This window comes from Arachis ipaensis, chromosome B2 (assembly GCF_059453495.1).
Source record: "Arachis ipaensis isolate K30076 ecotype BB chromosome B2, ASM5945349v1, whole genome shotgun sequence".
NCBI classification, from domain to species: Eukaryota; Viridiplantae; Streptophyta; class Magnoliopsida; order Fabales; family Fabaceae; genus Arachis; species Arachis ipaensis.
The window spans coordinates 23,711,560-23,728,803 of record NC_142437.1 but is presented as its reverse complement, the minus strand read 5'-3'; the positions used below and the strand labels follow the sequence as shown (position 1 = coordinate 23,728,803).

The following is a 17,244-nucleotide window of genomic DNA, read 5'->3' as shown; positions in this document are numbered from 1 at the left end:
CAAGAAAATTCAGCGATTTGAGGAGGAGATCAGGAAGATAGATGAGATTGCTAGCAATGGAGTTTATGATGGTACATTAGAGGCTAGAAGGAAGGCTTTAGTAAGCTGTTGCAAGCGGTGGTATGTGAGAAAATAAGTACACTGGAAGCAGATCTCATGCTCCAGGCATACAAAGGATATGGATAAAAACACCGAATTGATGCATTGGTAATTAATGAGAGGTTGATAAGAAACCAAGCTCGGATCAAGATTGCTATCAGAGAGTTTTATAAGGATTTGTATCATCAGTTGAGATCGCCGGTTGTGGAATTTAGGGACGAACTGGTAAATCGGATTGATGAAGAAGAGTCTGTAGCATTGGAGAGAATATCGACAATGGAGGAGGTTAGAGAGGCGGTTTGGGATTGTGAATCATCCAAGGCTCCAATAAGTGATGGGTATAACATGAATTTCATTAAAAAGTGCTTGGATGAGATTGGTGCAGAGTTCACAACAGTTGTATTGGAATTCTTTCGGTCATCAAGGTTGTCTTCTGACTCCAATATTACGTAGGTGGCCATAACACCTAAGTTTATTGGAGCCAAGAAGATTAAGTACCTCAGGCCAATTAGTATGGTAGGTTGCGTATATAAAGTAATTTCTAAAGTGATGGTCAGAAGGATGAGATCAGTGATGCCAAGTCTAGTAGGAAAGACTCAGAGCGCATTTGTGAAGGGTCGAAAAATATATGATGGGGTACTTATTGCATGCGAAACATTGCAATGGTTAAAGATGAGAAAGAAAAAAGCGGCAATCATTAAATTAGACTTTCAGAAGGCTTATGATCTGGTAAAATGAAGCTTTGTGGATATTGTATTACAGAAGATGGACTTTGGTTGGAGGTGGAGGGAATGGGTAAAGGAGTGTGTTGGTACAGCTTCTATGTCGATTCTGATAAATGGCTCACCATCTAAACCTTTTAAGATGGAGAGGGGTTTGAGATAAGGTGATCCACTGTCTCCTTTTTTGTTTGTTCTAATTGTTGATGTTCTGGATAGGATAGTAGGGGAGGCAGTCAGGAACAGACGTATTTTTCCTTTGCTGGTTGATAAGGATAATATAGAGTTGCCTCATCTCCAGTTTGCAGATGACATTATATTGTTCTGTCCACCGGAGGAGGAGGCCATCAGAAACTATGCCAGGTTGCTAAGGTGTTTTGAGGTGATGTCGGGGTTAAGTATTAATTTTGATAAATCTAGTTTAATCCCAATCAATTATGAACAGCAGTGGACTTACAACATGTGCAACTTATTAGGATGTAAGGAGGTTAACCTTCCAGTCAGATATCTTGTCATTTCTTTAGGAGCAAACTCAAGGCTGGTCAGGATTTGGAAACTGATAATTGATAAAGTGGAGGAGAAGCTTAGCTTGTGGAAGGCAAAAGTGCTCAATAAAGCGGGTAAGTTAGTCCTTATTAAATATGTGTTGAATAGCTTGCCGGTGTACAATTTGAGCCTATATAAGATGTCGAAGGCAGTGGCATAAAAGTTGATTTCGTTGCAGAGAAAGTTTCTATGGAACAAGGAGGAAGGTAGAAATGGTTTGGCGCTAGTTAAGTGGGAAGTGGTTCAGGTTCCTAAAAGTTGGATGGGTTGGGGGTGGGTGATGCCGTGGTTAGAAACACAGCACTTCTTTTCAAGTGGTGGTGGCGGTTTTCAAATGAAGAGTGTCTATTATGGAAGAAGGTTGTGTGCTCTTGCTATAATTTGAACTCCAATGTGATGTTATCAGCTCAGACATTACCTAGTAGAGGGGTCAATGGAAGGATATTTGTCAGTTGCAGTTCAAGGATAGTAATGTGAGATATAAGATGATTGCTGGGTTGCCTATGGAGGTGGGTGATGGAAGGAGGACTTGCTTTTGGGAAGATGTCTGGTTACAAAGTGGTTTGCTAAAGATGAGTTTTTCGAGGCTTTTCTCTGTTTCAAATCAAAGAGGAGGATATGTCATAGGGGATTGTGGGTTTTAGAATGAGTTATATTGGATTTGGAACTTCCAGTGGAGACGAGATTTATACCAATAGGAGTTAGAATTAGTAGATCAATTACATGACACCTTAAGGCCTGTAAAGCTAGCATATGATAAGCAAGATAGAGTTGTATGGAAGTTTGACAAGGAATGCATTTTTTTTTTTACTAACTCTTTTGTGCAGGTGGTGCAGTCAGAAATACTCCCGGAGGATATCACCAGCTATAGTTTCACCAGAACCATATGAAAAGGTTTGGTTTTGCCACGAGTGGAGTTATTTATTTGGTTTGGTTTGCTTTGATAGGAAAAGTAAATACTAAAGAAAGATTGCATAGGTTAAGAATTATTAGTCACAGTGACAACATGTGTGTATTGTGTAAAAAAGATGTTGAACATATTCACCACTTGTTTCTTTGTTATGAGTTTACTTGGCAAGTGTGGTGTGAACGGCTATCTGACTTTGGAAGATTGTGGTCTATTCCGGATTCACTAAAAGAACATTTTGAGAGTTGGACAGGTGTAGTTAATAGGAAAGAGGAGCGCAACAAGTGGCTCATATGCTTCTTTGCTGTTATTTGGAACGTTTGGCTAGAGAGGAACATGCGAATTTTTAATAACAAGGAAGCGGGTGTAGAAGAGGTTTTCTAGAAATCTTTAACCAGTTATAGAGAGTGGAGTAATTTGGATCCTTTTCGTTGTTGATGGCAATGGCGAAGATGACACTAGGGATAGTTTTCTGTTTATATTTCGTTGGATGTTGATGTTTGAGATTTGGTTCTTCTGTCACTCCACTGTATTATATTGAGCTCCCTTGTTAAAAAAAATGCACAATGTGAGATTCAAAAGCTAAATTAGTTAGTTCCTACGAACAAATTGATATAATTTTTGACAACAAAATATTCTGGTCGTGAACCACAAAAGACGACATACTATATAAGTTTCCTTTTCTAATATGCCTAGGATTTTTGGTTTTATCCGAAGCAGTGGCGGAACTTGAAATAAAATTTTGGGGGGCTAGATAGAAGATAATTGTTAAGATGTTTTTGATATGGACCCCATTTAAGATAAGCTCGCCTAACCTCATCTCTCTAATTTTGGTGATATTGCCAAATTTAAAGCCATTTTTTAGTGTCTCGTTCTAAAGAATTAAGGTCAAACTCATCATATCTTTGAACTTTTGAAGGTTGTATCTCACTTTTTTCGTGATTCATTAAAGTATAAAAACTATCCACAGGTGTTGATATTGTAAAGGGTAATGCTAGGTAACCAATAATTTTTTTAAACAATATGAACAACCACCAATCAAATTAAAACACACTACACCTCCAAATTAACCACCTAAATCTTAATATTAGAATAATCATCCGCACATCTAGTGAAATGAACATCCGATCTATCCATTGTTCACATTGTTTAGTATTTTCATTGTCTACCTATACTTTTCCTATTTTAAAAATTATATGTTCTTCTTGAATATTAGCCTTCCTCTTAAAATTGCATCAATTCTTTGATTTTTCATGATTATTTTATATAAAAATTTGAATATATATCCTGTAAAATATGTAAAAAAGAAATTAGAAGGATAAATATTAAAATTTATAATATTTATTGACTTTTTTTTATCAATTTATACAAATACAATAATATCAATACTTATTGAATATTCTAATATTTTTTATCATATAAAAAATTAAATTAAATAAACAGTAAAATATAAAATAATATTAAATTACATAAATAAAAAATGCCTAATTTTTTATATTTAAATTCAAAGATAGATGGAGTGTTGCTTATTGAATAGAGGGCTGCAAAATACAAATACACTCAGTTCAGTCCAAATTCAACAAGGTTTGAATGTTTAAAATTAAAAAATTTTTTATTTTTTGAAATAGTATTATTAATTTTTTAATAAAAGTTTGGGGCTATGCCCCTTGTCTTAACTAAGCTCCGCCCCTGATTCGAACGGCCTTTTGGTCAATGATGATATTATTACCCTTTATGTTCCTCATTTCGAGGGTTATATCTCTATGCACAGGAGGCGGATTTTCGGTGATTCTTATCTTTATTTTGAATGATCATCAGTTGTTTTGGTTATTTTTTTATATTTCTGAATTTGAAAGGAGAATTCAGACGAAAATAATATTATTGATGAGAACACAAGAACTAACGGAGTTGTCTATTTGGCGCACTTTAAAGTTGTTGCCGCCAGTTAAGAGCTACATCAAGGAGGAGAAAGATGAGGAGAAGGACGCCAACAAATCAGCCATTGGAAAGTTAATTATTATTCAGTTTGTATAGAATAGTTTAAGAATGGGAGTTGATTCAACCTTTTGGAGTTTGTGTTCATGAGTTCCATTTAATGTGTATAAACTCTTGGTTGCAACGGGAAAAAACTACTTGTCCAGTTTGTCATGCAGATTTAGAATTTTAGATACATTTGTTCATTGTTCAAAAGTAGTTTAGTTGTTAGTAGTTAGTACTAATTAGTTCTAGCCCTTGGTGATAATCAAACTTGATGTTTCTGAAACATTAGTTTATTTATATTCTTTATCCATTGAATGTGTTATGTGTCTAATCAAACATGCAATGTTACGAAATATTAATTTATTATATTTTTATCAATTATATTTGTGGCTTTTTTAAAATAAATAAAAATCATATTTATTCTTTTAATTAATTTTTTAATTTTTTTACCGTTTTAAACATTTTGTAACTATGTTACAAACAGCTATAGCGAAGGCGCTGATTATGAAATAAGGTAAAAAATTATAACGGAACAGTTGTGCAATAACGCAGTTACTGGCAGATAGTGTGATAATGAGTTTAATATAATATCCGCGATACGGGTATTATTATAACAATTTAACTACAATATTTATTCTATTTGTATGGTTAATTAAATATTCGATTTGAAAAAAATTAACGATTTAAATTTTTAAATTAAAAAAATATAATTTAAAATTTTCTTGATACATCAATATAATATTTTAAATAGTATTGTGTTACTTTATTTTTATTTTTTTATTTCATCTAATTTTATTTAAATAATTTAAAATTTTTAATTTAAATTAACTATTAAATTTAATCCAATAAAAATACATATACTTGTAGTATTGTACTCGTATAGTATAAATACTACCTAATTAATTTTTAAATTTTTTTTAAATATAAATACAAATATTAGATGACTATTTGATAACTAAAAAAAATCATATATTTAATAAAAATAAGTTATCTAATTATTCTTGGTTATATAGTGATCCCAGTTATATTGTTGGCAAAATCTATGCTATAATTCAAGATCTATTTTGCTATTATAACCCAGGCAGTTGAAATAAAAAAATAATATCTAAAAGAGTAAAATTTTGAGTGTAAATAAAAATATAAATATGATTTTTTATTTGTTTCAAAAAAGTCATTATATTTGTCTAATTAATTCTTATTGAGTATAAATCTATCTGCTGGCGAAACTTCTCGTAATCAATGGCCCCCAAATCTTTTACAAAAGAAATTAATAATTCTATGTTAAAGAATATGGTTAGGTCACTTGGTTAGAATTCTATACTAACAATTCAATAATTTGTAATCAATTTTTACTTCTTCTTTTTTTGTTCACTCTAATTTTTTTTCTTTATTCAAATTTAACATGTTTGGACATTTGACCTTTTCAAAATTTATTCTATTTTTTTATTCAAATGTAACCACTACTAGAAAACTAGTTATTACAGACGGATATTTCTGACGGATTTTATCCCACGGAAATACAGACAGAATTTCAGAGAGATTTTTTGTCGGAAAATAAAAAAAATGAATTAGCATAATTACAGACAAAAAAGAAAATTCGTCGATAATTCTGTCGAAAAGAATAATTTTTTTCGTGAAAAATGGTTACAGATAGAAAATCCGTCTGTAATTTAAAAATTTCCGTCGGTAATATTGATTTAAACCTAATTTAACCTGAGTGTGTCGAGCTTTATTCACACTCCACACAAGCTTCTTCCTCTCTCTGTCGCACGAACAGCTTCTTCTCTCTGTCACATGAGCTTTTTCCGCCGTTACCGCCGTTCGCGTCGCATGAGCTTCCTCCGCCGCCACTCTTGTCGCGTTTGCTCCCTTAGTGAATTTCAGGTATACTCTGATTTTGTGATTCTGGTGCTTAGGGTTCAATTTTTCTGTGCCAATTTTAGGTTTATCAATTTTTCTTAGCAGTTTCTATCTTCTTGTTGTGTTGATGCTGATTGAGCTTGTTGTAGGTTTATCAATTATTTTATTATCAGCGAAGAAAGAGATTTTTTGTCGGTCATTTCTGCAACGATTCGTGAAACTCGGTGGAAACTCGGTGGTTGTTGTTGAATGGCGAAGCTTGGAATGATAGTTGACTCTGTTGGTAACTTCTTCTCCGGCAAAGACCAGCTTCCCTAGTGTGACCCTGACATCGTCGTTGTAAGCCTTTTCTTTTTCTCGATTCCATTTTCTTCATTCAGAATTGATATCAACTTGTGATTTCTTGTTATCTATTGGTCGTGATTTCAATCTTGATGTTTAGGTCAAAATCAAGTTAGCGCTTGCAATAGGTTTAGGGTTTAGATATAAATCAATCACATATCTTTTTTTACTTTAGTTAAGGAGGAAGAATTGCAGCTTCTATGAAACAATTCCCTGTTATGATGGATCATTGTGTAATCAGTTATAGTTATAGCTTTGATTTTGAAGTGTGGCATTCCTCCAAATTAGGAAATTAAAGTGTGTCATCATATATAGGTGGGTTGAGGATTTATTTTCAATTTCTGAATGCAAATGATTCAGGAGTTGTTAATGTATTATAGAGCAGTGACTTTTTGCTTGTTTTAAAATCCAGTGATCCACTTGTTTGATCATCTTTGAGTATGCCTTCTGTTTTAGAACAGAACAATAGTTGACTTTTTGTTTCACTGACTTCTTCATTTTGGTTTGCAATATCTTGAAACAACAAAGGCAAGACAACCAAATCCAATCATATACAGGAGATTGCGCCGCGGATCAGTGGCAGCGAGAATTTCAGGCAAACAAACTGAGGCAAGACACTGCTTGACAACCAAATCCAATGATTCTGAGGATTCTTGAACTGATGGGAGCAGAAATAACCTTTTGGAAGTTAATGGTTAGTGTTTTTTGGTGCTCTCTATAATTCTTAAGTCTTTTGGGGCTTCCATGTTATTCTACTCAAGCATTCACCAGTGGTGTCACTATTTTCACTGTTTTCAAGTTTCAGAAGTAGATCAGCAGAAAGGATTGTCCCTCACTGATGGAGATAAGGTATAATTTTTTATATTAAATATAATTTTAAAAAGAGTCTAATAACTAACTAGAGAAGCAGTTTCTGATAGTCAATTTCAATCAATTTCACTTTACTATTTCTTTTGGATTGCTTACTTGAAAAATTGAGGCCACATGCATTTAATTATTTTTTTTCTTGGACATGTGAGGAAAAGTAACAACAGAAAATATAGATTTAAGTGTCAATATAAAATGTTATATAAGCTCATCTATTCTTATTCCCTGCTTCTATGAATTTTGAAGTAATTATTATAACGGCCAAATACTTTCAATGATATGGCAACACGTCATTGGATGCCTATGTGAAAAACTTATGCATGCTTGTCATGCATCAAAATCAAATTATCAAAAATAACTTATCTATATGCATGCTTGGGATTTTTATTTATATCATTCGACTTCCACTGAGTGTAAACGTTGATTATGATAATTAATCAGATGTTGTGCTTCTTTTTGATCCTGTGGAAATGTGTACTTAGTTCTATGCTTTCATTTTTTGCTAATGCCACTTACACACATCAATCTCTTCTTATTCATCATGTGACGTTGATTGTTGGTATTATTTTCTGTTTGACATTACCCACATTGACCAGTTTTTGTTCCTGTTCTTGTTCCTGGTGAACATATACAGTGTTACACTATTAAATTACCAGATATAAATGCATCATACCCAGAAAAATAAGATGTATATTTTGCATTGGGGGATCCAATAAGAGCAAGAGCAGAAGCAGAGTGAATAGTAGTGTAATTTCATTTGTAGACTAGTTGTAACTCAGACTCTGCATCACTTGCCCTCTGTTCTAATAATACTACTACTAGTTGTATATATTTGGTGTTTATACTACACTTTTGATATGTTTAGGGGTTCCTGCAGTCGTTGGAAGTATCTGCATTTATTTTTTACGTTAATCCTACTTGAGTTTGTTATCTCTTACCTGTTTATAAGTCAAATTCACTTCCTTATTTACTCTCAATTCTCAGTATTTGAAATCACAAAATATTTCCAGAATTTTATTGTGGGGCTTATGGTGCATAAAGATTATGGATTCACCAGAATAGTTTCTTCATGAAACTGTGAATTTCTGCTTATATTGTCAGTATTGTATTTATTATTTGTTTTTCTTCCAGAATATGGTGTACTACAAAATATCACATTGTGATGGTCGGATAACTAACCCAGAGCACAGAATTGCAAGCGATGTGCCACGGTTCTGCTCAAAGTTAAGTGAAATTGTTTGGGATGATTTAACTGCACTAACTGATGGACTGCTATACACTTGGCGGCTGTGTTCATATGCAAGTCCAAAATATGTCTTCTGGATATTGGTACCACCATAATTGAAGTTTTCTGTTATGCAGATGTCTCATTGACAGTTACTGTTAACATTTTTTCTAGATATGTTGCTGATGGCTGGAGACTGTCAGACAAATGTTACGCAGAAATCATTCTTTATATTCTCAATAAATGTTGTTTCCTCTTCAGGGCTATGTACTTGTAGCTGGGACCACAATCAGAAAATGCTCTCCTCCATTTAGTAAACTAATGTCCAGAGAGCAGCAACTGGAAGGAGACTATCGACAGCTTCACTCGCGATTGAGGACTCACTCGGAAAGTATATCATTTTATGGTGGAGAGATGAGAGAAGATGCCCATATTCAGCAGAAGTTTAAGACCTTGGTTAGGCATTTGAGTAGTGTCCTACATGACCATTGGTGGTTTGGCATGATTCAGGACTTTTTATTGAAGTACCTTGGTGCTACAGTTGCTGTTATTCTGATAATTCAATGCCATATTACTGTCTAGTTATATTGAATTGTTATATTTCTTTACTTTATTATTCATCTGAATTGCTTGCACATCTGTCCAAGGTTGATCTCGAGTATCTTTTGGACCGTTACCCCCCTGAAAAAGAGGTAAACTGGGGTGATGAACTTTCTTTGGGTGAGCAACAAAGATTAAGCATGGCTAGGCTTTTCTACCATAAGCCTAAATTTGCAATTCTAGATGAATGCACAAGTGCTGTCACAACTGACATGGAAGAACGGTTTTGTACTAAAGTTCGGGCCATGGGAACATCATGCATTACCATATCACATCGTCCAACATTAGTTGCATTCCATGATGTAGTTTTATCCTTAGATGGTGAGGGAGGCTGGAGTGTTCGTTATAGAAGGTTTGAACTTTACTATGCTGCTTGTTGCTGTTCAACTTTGGATCTATGCTATTATTTATAGGATTCAAATTTGCTACAAGGAGGACTCTTCTTCTGAATTGGTGATTGATACAATGAAGGCATCTCAGACAAAGCGACAGCGTGATGCAGAGACAGTTCAAGAAGCATTTACCACGAACAAAAAGGTTCAAATATTTCTGATTCTGGTTCTTGTGATATCTTCAATGTTCATTATTTTATATTAATATGAAGTATTCCCTACCTCCTATTTTCTTCTTCTCTTGTCCAGGGTTCTGGATTCTCAAAGTCAAGCGCACAATCATATATCACAGAAGTGATATCATCATCTACATCCATGAATTCTACTATTTCACCATCTGCTGTTCCCCAAATTAAAAGTAATTTGAGGCCATTGCCACTAAGAGTAGCTGCCATGAGCAAAGTATTGGTAGTACCTTCTGTAGATATGCTCTTAACACACACAGACGTATATATGGTGGGGATGGACAACTATCCTGTCATAATAGATTAATTCTACATGTGTCTGAGTTATTTATGAAAATCTTAGATATTATTGTTTGGTGGTAAACATATATTTATATGCATATGCAACTACAACTTTGCTGTACTCAAGTTCTACACTCCTGCAACTTATGGGTTCTACGGTACTCCGATTGATAATGATATTGCCTTGAAAGTTTTACTTGCTGCTGATTGTCGTTTTTAGGATTTAGTCAGTTCTGAAAGCATTCTCAAGATATGCTTTAGTTGAGATAAATAAATTTAGAGCTATAGTAATTTCAGCATTCAAGTATCTACTCTATTAGTATCTTATGAGAAGGAAGTTGAGAGAGAAACTGCAAAAACTGCTGACATGAAGGAGAAGGGTGCTGACCCTTATGATTTCAAGCAGCAGGTATCTAATTTCAATTTATCTATTTATGCAAAAATAATATGTGATTGTTTTTAAATATAGTTATTATTAGATTGAAGTTTTTAAATTGTACATCTTACTGGATTGTGCTGACTTTTTTAAATATAGTTATGCAAGCATCTCTCTCTTTCTCTCTCTCTCTCTCTCTCTCTCTCTCTCTCTCTATCTCTCTCTCTCTCTCTCTCTCTTGCAGTTCTGTTTTAAAGTTGTGTTTTTGTTATCTTCCTTCATTTTTTCTTAATCCTATAAAACATCGCTAGACTTCTAAAATCTGTCCATGTCCTATTTTTTGACACTAGAAAACTGCATATGCTCAGTCCAATGCAAACAAATCAAAGAAGAAGTAGATGAACAAATACTTTCAAGTTTCAGCCACACAAGAGTCTACCATGGAGTGAAGAATCATGTAACTCAGATTAGATTGGAGAGTTTAAACTTTAAAGAGAGCATGAGGAAATAGTTTTAAAATTTAGGCTGAAGTCATGCCTTTCTCTGTTGTAGTTTAAAAGAAATTTTGGAGTATCTTTTTATTGAGACAGTGAGATATTGGATAATGGTGTTGAAAAATAACATCCAATTTTATAGGTATCATGTAATGAATATTATATTTATCTATGTGATTTTTGGCTTTCTTTTTTCAATTTATAGTGTGTTTGATGGAGTAAATTTAAAAAACAAATCTAAAATATTTATTTTGCAATAAAAAATTTTAAAAAAAAATTATTTTACCTTACCGACGAATTTACAGACGGATTTTCTGTCTGTATTCAGAGTGTGGGATGATTTTTCAAGTTTCAAATTACAGACGAAAAATCTGTCAGAAAATCTGTCTGTATTTACAGACGGAAAATCCGTCTGTAATTACCGACAGAAAATCTGTCAGAAAATTCGTCTGTAATTACAGACGAAAAATCCGTCGGAAATTTTGACATTTCAGGGAAATGGATGGAGAATTTATAGAGGAAAAATTCGTCGGTAACTGGTAAAAATCCGTCGGTAATTTTCCGACGGAAAAAAATCTGTTGGTAAATAATTTCCGACGAGGCTTTTACAGAGGAACAAAATCCGTCGGTAATTTCGTCGGTAACCAAAAATCTGCCTGTAATAAAGACTAAATCTGTCTGTAAATCTGTATGTATTAATCTATTTTCTAGTTGTGAACATGTTTAGACATTTTTTAATTCTCTAAAACTTTATTTTTAAGCTTTGAAATTGGATGCATGCAATGGTGTTTAATTATCTATGATTATAAACTATAATACTTATAATGACTATATAATTTTAATAACACTTAAAAAAGTATTACAAAAATTAAGTAATATTTTTTGTTATTTAATTTTTACGGTGAAATTTTTTTTTTTTTGGGATTTTTTCTCATAAAATATGATGCCAATTCCACCTTTTGTCAACTCTATTGTTGATTATCCAAGATAAGCCTCAACAAAAAAAATATTGAGTAAAATTAATTTCTTCAAATTTAAAAATGGTCAAATTGTTATGAAAATAAGGATTAGAATTTGAGACGAAAAAAGAGAAGAAAGAGAATAGGGAGAATAGTAGACGATTTTATTAATGATTATGTTGTACATAGAATATCAAAAAGGGATTATTTATAACTAAGAGTCTAATTTCTAGCTGACTCAGCTAAGTTAACTGATTCTATCTATTGAAATTTAAAATACAGTTACAATATAGGACATCCATAATAGATATATTATAACACTTCCCTTGGATATTCCTAGTGTAATACGTTAGGTAACTGCCTCGTTAAAAACGTTACCAGGAAAAATCCAGTGGGATAAAAGCCATGGTTAAAGAAAAGAGTATAACCTGTATTACTCCCCTTACACTACAAAAAAAAGAGTTTAAAATGGCATTAATATTACGGCGGTTTTAAAAAACCGCCTTAATAACCGATTATTATGGCATTTTTAGTTGCTGCCATAATGAACTTTGAGTTTGGTGGCGGTTCAAGTGATTATGGCGGTTTTGAACCGCCATTTTCACACGTATATAATATAAAAATTTACAGTAACCCTAGCTTGAAACAGATGAGGGCTCGCTTTACAATTTCCCTTCTATCCCTGATCTCCTTCGTCTCTCTCCGTAGCTACCTCTTCAACTTCCACCGTCGCTTCCTCTTCAACCTCCACCGCCGCTTCCTCTTCAACCTTTCACCATCCCTTGTTCTAGGCTACATTCACCTCAAATCTCTGATCTCAGATCTCAGATCTCAACCTTTCACCCTCCCTTCTTTCGGATCTCAGATCTGCCGTTGACGTTGCTCATTGCCACTAGTTTACTACACTCCCTCACGCCGCCGAGCTCGTTGTCGCCGCCGACGGCTCTTTCTTGCCATTGCTACTCAGCTTTTTTGAGGTTATTCTAATGTTTTATGCTGCATGTTCACGAATCTTCGCTTAACATCTCTTTTTCCTTTTGATTTTCCTTTTCTGCACTTCGCACTTCGCACTTCGCACTTCCTTTTGAGGTTATATTTGATTTAATGATGTCATAGAGGATAATCTGGGAAGAAGAATGCTGTAAGAATAAGCAAAAACATTTAGATTTAGTTGATAGTTGATTTAATGATGTCATAAATTAATTTGTATGTTACAAGACATTTTACTTCAAAGTTTAAATTGATGAGCTCGTTCAATTGTTTTATTGAAGACTAAATCTGCTGAAAGGTTCACAGTTGGAATCTAAAACAGGTTTAGGCTTAAATAAGTGCAACAGATCAAATTTACTTGAACATGGTTTCTTTGATTTTTAACAAAATAGTATCTCTTGTTTTCAAGATTTTGTAAAAAGAGAGGAATGATTATTGATATTTCATCTATAATATTACGTTTAATTTCTTAAGTGTTCTCAAGAAATATGTAACAATTAGCCCATTAAAATTGTTGAAAACAATAAATAGTATATATCTTATTAGTTAGTTACCATGTGAAGCTTTGTGGTGCCATATTTTAGATTTAATTTCCATGAATGCTAAATCAAGTACTATTAACATCATTATTGTAATTTTATTGCTTTAAGAATGCTCCTGACGCAGCAGTGATTGCCAAATGCCAAATGCCTAAACTGTTTAATACACTAACAGCAGGTAGTTTTGATTTAAATTTGTTTTTAAACTTCTAATAATTCATCAACATGATTGCAGTCATCCTAAATTTGCTTCTTTCTATTTTAATAAACTAAATGTTAGCTGCTTTGTGTTTGCAGAAGGAAACACCACTGGGTTTGGCCACACGATCTGCTCACCTAGGTAGTTATAAATGAGTAATCTCTGTAGTTGTTTAGCTCTGCTGCCCTTGCTCTGTTCAATATTTTTTGCATTAACTGAACATTTATTTTTTTATTTATTTATATCTTTTGGATAAATTCTAGAAATCAAAATATGCCCTTGCTCTGTAAATGAGTTCGAGTCATCTGTTCTTGCTAGCAATCTGAGTTGCTCTATTGAAGGCTAGTACTTATATTTTATACATGCGGTACAGCAGTAGTCATGTTGGAAATTTGAACTTAATAATTGGGACTGATCATGTCCTGTTTCACTATGATCTTACTTATTAGATTTGATTAACATATCATTGCACTTAGATTTGATTAACATGCTGTAATTCTCTCATGATTCATTAATGATTTTTTTAAATTGTTTGTTGTCATTTTAATTACTTTTAGTTGAGAAATGTATGTCTAATTTAATTTCTTGTTCAGTGTTCAACATTGAATGAAGAAAAAATATTTGAAGTTTAGGACAGCTTATCACTCTTTCCTTTAGGCTGGATACATGTAAGCTCCATTATCTTGACTGTCACTTATTCATTCTTAGCTTTGATGGTGAGTTGAACCATCAATGTTTTCCCCAATAATAGATAGTTAGATACAATTGAATCGTCATAGGCTTCAGTCCAATTGTCTATTTTCTCTTGTTATTGGTGGTTTTAGCCTGAAGTTTTAAATCTTGACTTCCTTATCTTTTCTTTTTTTTCCTTTCCCTTTTTTTTTTTCTATTCTATCACATGGTTTGCAAGCATAATATGTTGACAATTCTAGCTGATGTGATTTGATTTATTGTAAGCATCTTAGTAAACTTGTACGTTAATGTTTAGTTTTTTTTTTCTAAATTTTCTGCAATACAAAAATGTAGAGTTGATGGAAACTTTGGATGGATTGGCTGTTAGTTAAGTACATTAAGTTCATGAATACATTTGGGAAGCAGTGGATACTGTACAGAATCATTAAGAGATCTTGTTACTATAAATCCGAAGCTGCTGTTAATGTAAGAAGTCAAAATTTTGATATTTTGAGGATCCTTTGTTCATAGGGTGCCCCTTTCATTTTCTCGGCTCCCTTGCTACCGGGAATAATCTTAATGTGTACTTGTTGAATTACAAAAAAATGAAATATTGATTGTGTTATAAAATGTTTTGATATTTTGTGTGCTTCTCCTATCAGTATTCTCAAAATGTTGGTCTGATATTGCTTATAATTTCTATCATAGATGATGTGCCTTTAGTTATAGATTGTTGGTAACAATTCCTCAGTTTATTACTATAGTTTTGGAATCATTATCTTGCTTTTTCGTATTTCTTTGAAGGTTCACAATGTTTATAATTGGCTATTTGCAAATTGAATCTTGATTTCATTAGGAACCACTGCATACATAGAGCAATCACTCCCTTATCCACAAGATGGAAAACAGGTTTGTATGCTCACTATAACTTGAAAATCTTTGGAGTTTTATAATGACATTAATCTTAGTTGAATGGTTTGTTCCTCTTTTGAATGAAACCCACTTTGAGAAGGAAAATGTCTTTTCCTAGTGTGTTGTTTCTTGCAAATTGCCACTGGTTGTTTGAGCCATTATTTAGAGAATTCATAACTGAGAGAGAAAGAGAAAAAAAAGGGGGGGGGGTTCGGGTTCAAATTATTAAAATTAATATTGGGTGCCACTATTTATAGAGTAATTTAAGAAACTTTGCTGATGCTTGCTAGTTAGAGGGAAATTAGTATTCAATGGTATTGATGGTATTGGGAACACATCTCATGTTGGTATGAGTTCTCATTAGGATCTCTGTTTGTACCTTATGTTGGTGAAAATCTGGTTTAAGGCAACTTCTTGTACTAATGAAATATGATCGAAACCTGATCTATAAATGACAGTGATATATTTTTAATGTTTAAACTTTTAGTTTATTAATTTATATATTATATTACAATTAGGATAGTACACCAAAGAGTGAAGAAAATTTCTTTAGTTTCGTTTGGATAAATTTCATCTCTTTTATTGTAAGTGAATATAAATAAATAATAAAATTGTATTCATGGTGCAGAAGGCCGAGAGGCCAGTAGTTTTGACTTTCGGTACAAATATGCTATATATGCTTTTTTAACCATGAAAAGATATCTTGATTTATATAATTGAGCCCAAAACGTAAATCAAAAATAGGATAATTATTGTTATTACTAAAATAATAATAATAATAATAATAATAATAATAATAATAATAATAATAATAATTGTTGTTGTTGTTGTTTTACTCTCTTTTTAGTTAGTTAGTTAATATATTATTGAAAAGTAAGCATAATGGATTGTTTTACAAATGTAACCTTACTTTATGTATTAGAGATTTAGAGCATCAATTAAAGGCTGAATCTCTGAATGATTGGACTGGCCTTGTATTTTAAATGTTTTCAAGTGATTAGTTGGCTCTATAATTTTAAATTAGTTTCATTATTGTATCAATGCTATGTAATTAGACATGATAAATGTATATCAATATATGCCATTTTTTTGCATTTCTTGTGCTCATAATAGTTATATTTTTGTTGTAGGGATTGGATCAGGATAGTGAGATTCCATCACCAAAAGAGTTAGGAAGTAGGTCTTCTGGAGCAAGCAATAAGGAAGCATGACCTTGCTTGATATGTTAAGACGTATATTAAGAATTATATGTTAAGACGTATTATTGAAAAATGTTACTTTGATACTTTATTTTTAGATTATGACATTTCAATTATGACTTGGATTATGACTTTTGGATCATGTATGAATTAAAAATCATCTAATGATGTTTGATTTATGATTATGCCTTTTAGTTATTATGAGATTTTTAAGTGAGTTTTGAAAATATCACTTTAAATTGGTAGTTTCAATCTTATTTTAAAAAGCATAAAATTGTCATCATAATTAGGTACAAACGCCGGTTAGAAACCCCCATTTTAAATGAAAACGATGCCATTATACGCTGGTAGAAATGGCGGTTAAAAACTGCCATTTTAAACACAAAAGATGCCATTATAACTTGGTAAAAACGGCGGTTAGAAATTGCCATTTTAAACACAAAAGATGCCATTATAATCTGGTAAAAATGGCGGTTATAATGGTAAAAACGGCGGTTAAAAACCGCCATTTTAAACAGAAATGATGCCACAACATCCTGGAAAAAACGGCGGTTATACCCGCCATTTTAAACAAGTCAGAAACCGCCATTTTAACCCTCAGAGAACCGCCGTAATAACCAGAATGGCACCCAGAATAACGGCGTTTCTTGGGGGCGCCATTTTCGGTAATAATGGCGGTTCTAACCACCGTAATTCCCCAAAATAACCGCCGTTTTAACCCTGTTTTTTTGTAGTGTTAATAATTACATCACTTGATATCTCTTAGTCGGCGCATCCCCATCTTGTATACTAGCTTCTTAAATGTTAAAGTAGGTAGTGCGTTAGTGAACAAATCTGCTAAATTACCATTGAAATGAATTTGTTGAACGTCTATATCAACACTTTGTTGAAGATCATGAG

At 32.9% G+C, this 17,244-nt stretch overlaps 1 protein-coding gene and 1 long non-coding RNA gene across 2 annotated transcripts; both read left to right on the top strand.

Annotated features, from left to right (window-relative positions):
- Positions 1-8,448: 8,448 nt before the first annotated feature.
- LOC107625100 (ABC transporter D family member 1-like) lies at positions 8,449-10,778 on the top strand. The gene is made up of 8 exons (XM_088505726.1): positions 8,449-8,649; positions 8,807-9,121; positions 9,193-9,497; positions 9,559-9,682; positions 9,787-9,984; positions 10,066-10,213; positions 10,325-10,413; positions 10,731-10,778. Exons 1-8 carry the CDS (start codon positions 8,455-8,457, stop codon positions 10,776-10,778), a joined length of 1,422 nt encoding a protein of 473 aa, XP_088361852.1. The 5' UTR covers positions 8,449-8,454.
- A 1,696-nt stretch (positions 10,779-12,474) lies between these two features.
- Positions 12,475-16,529, top strand: LOC148573311 (uncharacterized). Its single transcript, XR_015905206.1, has 5 exons — positions 12,475-12,810; positions 13,474-13,540; positions 13,660-13,702; positions 15,090-15,142; positions 16,276-16,529. It is a non-coding gene; the product is annotated as an uncharacterized LOC148573311 (long non-coding RNA).
- Positions 16,530-17,244: the final 715 nt, after the last annotated feature.